At 38.8% G+C, this 5,240-nt stretch overlaps 1 protein-coding gene across 1 annotated transcript; it reads right to left on the bottom strand.

The window, feature by feature from the left end:
• On the bottom strand, positions 1,020–4,477 carry LOC18596959 (heterogeneous nuclear ribonucleoprotein U-like protein 1). The gene is made up of 7 exons (XM_018122861.1): positions 4,207–4,477; positions 2,849–3,626; positions 2,568–2,736; positions 2,342–2,450; positions 2,161–2,219; positions 2,013–2,090; positions 1,020–1,682 (listed from the first exon to the last, which is right to left on the bottom strand). The coding sequence occupies exons 1-7, from the start codon at positions 4,475–4,477 to the stop codon at positions 1,020–1,022; spliced, it is 2,127 nt and encodes a 708-aa protein (XP_017978350.1).

Here is a 5,240-nt window from a genome sequence, read left to right as displayed (position 1 = left end):
CTTTATTGGGGGGTTTCTCTAGCCAACCTTCCGCTGTTTGGGTCTACCACTAATCCTAGCTTGACTTCCAAGAAAATAATACAGGGGTTATGATTGGATGTGGAAGAACATTGAATTTCAACCGTAAGGTTCTCTCTCTGTGCCCTTTTTAGTGCGTATGGGTTAAAGTAGAATATGCCATCTTGATAAGATCAAAAACGTTGAGCAAGGAAGAAAAAAAGTAAAGGAGGTTTTGATTATTCTGTGTCACCAACCTGAGAATCCATGCAGATTTCACATGAGAGACGCAAAGGGGGAATATTAAATTTAATCGTCAGCTCAATCCTTATGTCCGGCTACTCTGCATTTCCTTTTTCACCAGGCAAAGGGCAAATTCTGGTATATTTCTGGGTGGACCTTTGTTCCTTACATCCAATTCATGAACTGCATACAAGGCAAAGAGTGATCATGGCACCAAGATTTTTTGCTTAATGCCCTGAATTATTCTTCAATCCCATGTCTAATTCTATTTACTTTTTTCGATTAGATGTTCGTTTTAAGATCAATCTAGAATATGGAGTTAATACATCCTTTGATATTTGTACACAACTATAACTGCTAGTATGTTTCTAAGAGAGGGAGCTAAGGATAGCCTGATTTGTCATGTCAAGCCATTTTTACAAAAATCAGGTGTTAATGAAGTGTGTTTGTCCATTCACTTCACTCAACAGACAGCGAAGACGCTTCTGAAACTTCATGAAATTGCCAGCAACCCCATAGAGTAGTCGGCAGTTAGTAGTACAATGGATGAGAAGGGGGATATCCTCTAGTGTGCTGAGTATTTGGAGGGGAGCATCGAGGAGTTGGATAACGAGAGCCTAGAATAGAGCAAAGCACGAAAGAATGAGAAACACGACAAAAGCAATATCATTGATGAAAGAAACAGCAAGTATGGCACAACATCATTATTAGATAAACTGAGAAATTATTTACTTCCGGAGATAGAAAAACAGAGATGCAAGTTAAATGAATCAGAATAACTAACAGTCTCTGCAAAAGAAATTAGAATAACTACCATCTGTGGAAGGCGGAGGACTCTGCTCAAATATGGGTGGTCTTGGAGCTTGAAAACTAGCATGTTCTAGGCCACCACCACTGCTGCATTGCCCAACATGATAGTCACTTCTAACCGGAGAAGGTTCAACCATGCTACTACTACAGGAGCTAGCGGGACGGCCATGAATGTTATCCACGCCATTATAGGGGCTCTGATAATGGTTACTTCCATCACCGGGTATAGGATGAAAACTCCCAAAGGAACCAGCATTTTCCCTTGGAATGCTACTACTTCCATTATCTAGATAAGGCCAATAAGGAGCTGGTTGCTGTGGAACTTGATATACCTGATACCCTTCAGAATAAGCTTGAACCCCTGGGTCAGTTGAGTACACATTTTCCCTTGGAATGCTACTACTTCCATTATGTAGAGAAGGCCCATAAGGAGCTGGTTGCTGTTGAACTTGATATACCTGATACCATTCAGAATAAGCTTGAACACCTGGGTAAGTTGAGTACACATTTTCCCCTGGAATGCTACTACTTCCATTATATAGATATGGCCAATAAGGAACTGGTTGCTGTGAAACTTGATATAACTGATAACCTTCAGGTAAAGCTTGAACCCCTGGGTAAGTTAAGTACACCTGTAATGTTTAACACACCTTACACAAATTACCAAAATGATTTTCCGGCCATCTTGCTTCCTCGTAGGCAACATTGAGCATAATCTGGGCATTTATCACTTACTTGGTTTGGCATTTAGTAGCCATAGCTCAACGGAGGAGGCGCTGAATGCAAGCTTGGATGCCAATGTCCTTCAACAACTGGTCAAAGCAAAAATATAATCAAATTCAAAACCACGATATTCATATGAAATATCCAAGAATTCCTGATTTTAGTTTGCAAAAGCCTAGATGAAAACCTGATGAACAACTATCGAGTGACCCGACAGAATTTTGCTGAGAATAAGGTACAGATGCAGATTCAACAGAACGCTTCATCTCATCCAGATATCGCTGTGTCTCTCCCCTGTCAAGTTCAACAAATTTCACCTAAAAAATGCCACAATATTAGTCACACTTTCCATTATGCATATTGATGACAAAGTTCTTAAAAAAATACCTCGTCAAATAACTCATCTGAACCGGGCATATTCTTGGTTAGAGGTAAAGTATATTTGGCTGCCAGGAACATAACACAGAGAGATAAAGCCACAAACTAAATGATTGCAGCAACTAAAGCAAATTGTTGAGCCAACAAGTGTAATGACTGCATAAACATGCATGCTGGGATTACAGAATACCTAGCATATTATTTACTTCATCTGCTGGTAACCCCGTTCCCGTCCCTTCCAATTTTTTAGCGATACGTAGGTTTAGCTCCTCTGGTTTTGGGAATACCACAACCGCAATCTGATTTGTGCATGAACATGAACCATTCATACAAAAGAAAAAGACAGGTAAGAGAGTCTAATGAAAAGTTTCCAGTCATAATTTGTCAGAGATAGGGGAATCAAAAAATGAAACTACCTTGCGAAACCTCTCAAATAGTCCCAGTTTACGATTGCGTCTACTCTTGCAGTTATTTAGTTGATCAAAAACATAATTGCGACGTATCTTGGCAGCCCTTGATATGAGGAAATCAGATATTTGACTTACTAGACCTGTCCAGGGATCCGGTATTTCACCGTAGGTTCTCCTAATCTGTAAAAAGACATGACTTCACTGGGTTAGTCAGAAACCAAAAACAACTAAGGCGCAGTGTTGTTGGGAAACCTAAATTTTCTTTTTCCCAAAGCTATAAAGAAGACAGAAGAAAAACAGATACCTTCATTTTTTTCAGAGCCTGATTTGTTCCCAAAAAGATATAACGCTTCTCAGGATGTTCTCTAACCCATTTCTTTGCCCAAGTGGTCTTGCCTGCCGCATGTAATCCCACCATCATCATCACTTCACAGTCTGTCTCACTGTGAAAATCCGGTCCCTTAATCACATTTCCATCTTCAAAAGCAGAAGCCCAAGGCTTATAGCCATTTTCAGGAACCAATCCATCTTCAAAACTGAATTGCAATTGAACAACAACATTTTTTAACAAAACATGTGGAAAGACAGCCGATTTCCATGGAAGCTTCCTAAGAGGGGAGTCCACCACTCCAAGATCCTCTGGATCAGTATTAAATTGCTTTGCAGTACCCAACCATTTCCCATTCTTGACAAACCCAATGGAAGCCAGTGGCTTACTCGCAAGATCCACCGCACAAACAATTGTCTCTCCAACCCCAAACTTTTCGCCATAAACAGAGAAATTTTCAGCATTAGAAAACTTCCCTGTGCCCTCAAACCCAAAGCTGTTTCTAGTTTCACCAAGTCTTCCCACTTCAACACCCCCCCTCGAAATGCCGAGACGGCAAACATGCTGCTGGTGAGGGGGAGTACCTTCCATTTCAACTGGTTGAGTAGAAAGAATTTTGCAGCCAAAACAATACTTCCCTACAGTTATTCCAACATTGGCACGAGCACCAGACCAGCAATAGGCAAACCCCTGATCATGGCGTGCTGACCCTATAAGATCATCTTCAATAATAAAATCTAACGAAAGGGAAACAATGCACATCGGGTATCAGAAACCTACAAAAGGCTCTATATTAAGTTTCAGAAAACATACATACATGCCTATGAAACTATATAATATAAATGATAGTAAACACTGTTTTGTTCAACTTGACTTAAGCTAGCCTGTACTTTCCACTTTCAACTCTAGACTCTAGTGCTAGTAGAGACAAGCTATGGCAAAAGCTGATGAGAATCAGATAACCCAAGCAACCGCTTAAAACCCACCTCGGCCAACCATACTTAACTCGAAAAAAGTCAGCAACTTGACCTCGACCCAACCTGACCAATTGCCATCTGTAATGATAACTGCATAACTCTAAAACATTTCATTAATCTGAAATGAGCTCCCAGACATTTCCCCAATACATAGCACAAACACTCGATATTTATGAACTCTATAACATAAACTACACATTTCCACGAGCAATTTTAATTTCAAGAATTCAAAGAAAAAGCTACAGAAAAGTTTCATAAATCAATCAAATTAAATGCGAGACAAAAAGAAAATGAAGAGTGACAAGAAAAACAGAAAGAGGTTAAAGAAAAAGAAATTTGCCTAAGTCGGAGTCAGCAGGATTGAGAACCACGCGCTGCTTCTTCTTCTCCGTATCATCTTTGTCATTAGTTTTCGCCGTCTTGTCCGGTGGTTCCTGCTCGGCTTCAGTTTCGGAGTGCGGAAGATCGCCTCTCGTCGAAGCCATGAAATGGGATTTTCTTTGATTCTTGAAAGGAGAAAGAAGCAAAGACAGCGCGCGAAACTTAAAGTCTTGAATTTCCTCCTTCCGTCGGGTTGATATAGTTAACCGTAAATCAAAACGACCGTGCATTGTATTTTAAATACCCTTGAAAGTCTTAACGGGTTTGGGCTCGTCTGTTTGTTTAGGCTTAGATTCTTGATTGGGTTTAGTGGGCTCTGGAATGGTTCCTATTGGGCCATATGGGCTCCGAAATTGTATAGATTCTCTCTCTTGATTTCCTTTTGAAAATTAATGACTATATTCGCAATGACAAAAGGCTGACCCATAAAAGAAGACAGAAAAGAAAAGAGATTTGTATAAGTTAAATTTGTTCTTTTGAGTGACATTTGGCATATTTCTTTTCAAATAAAGGGTAAACATGCTTCTAAGTGGCACTTTGGATAGGACAGAAAATGAAAAAAAAAAAATCTGCAGTGCCATGACAGAACACTTTTAAGTTGCCTGTGAGATCAAGCATACTATTGCATGTGTTGTCTGAGTATAATATTTATACAATATCATTTAATTATGAATTTTTTTAAAAATTATAAATATTTGTTTTTAAATTAGGAAAGGAAGACTTAAACTCTACTCTTTTAGGTAAGAAGATCATACACTACTAATAAACCTAATGTTTAGGTGTAAATTATAAAAATTTACTTTTAAATATCTCAATTTTTAAATTTATTTATTAATAATAAGATGAAAACATTTAATTCGCTAGTAGTTTATAAATATTATATGCTAACTGTGAATCAAATCAAATGTAAATCTCGTGAAGACAGATTTATGATCCAGATGGAGGCAGGGGAGGATTTGTCTTGAGGATGTGCAAGTACATGAGATTAGGCCA

This window comes from Theobroma cacao, chromosome 6, assembly GCF_000208745.1.
Source record: "Theobroma cacao cultivar B97-61/B2 chromosome 6, Criollo_cocoa_genome_V2, whole genome shotgun sequence".
NCBI lineage: Eukaryota > Viridiplantae > Streptophyta > Magnoliopsida > Malvales > Malvaceae > Theobroma > Theobroma cacao.
The sequence above is the reverse complement of the archived record's forward strand: the minus strand, read 5'-3'. Positions and strand labels throughout refer to the sequence as shown.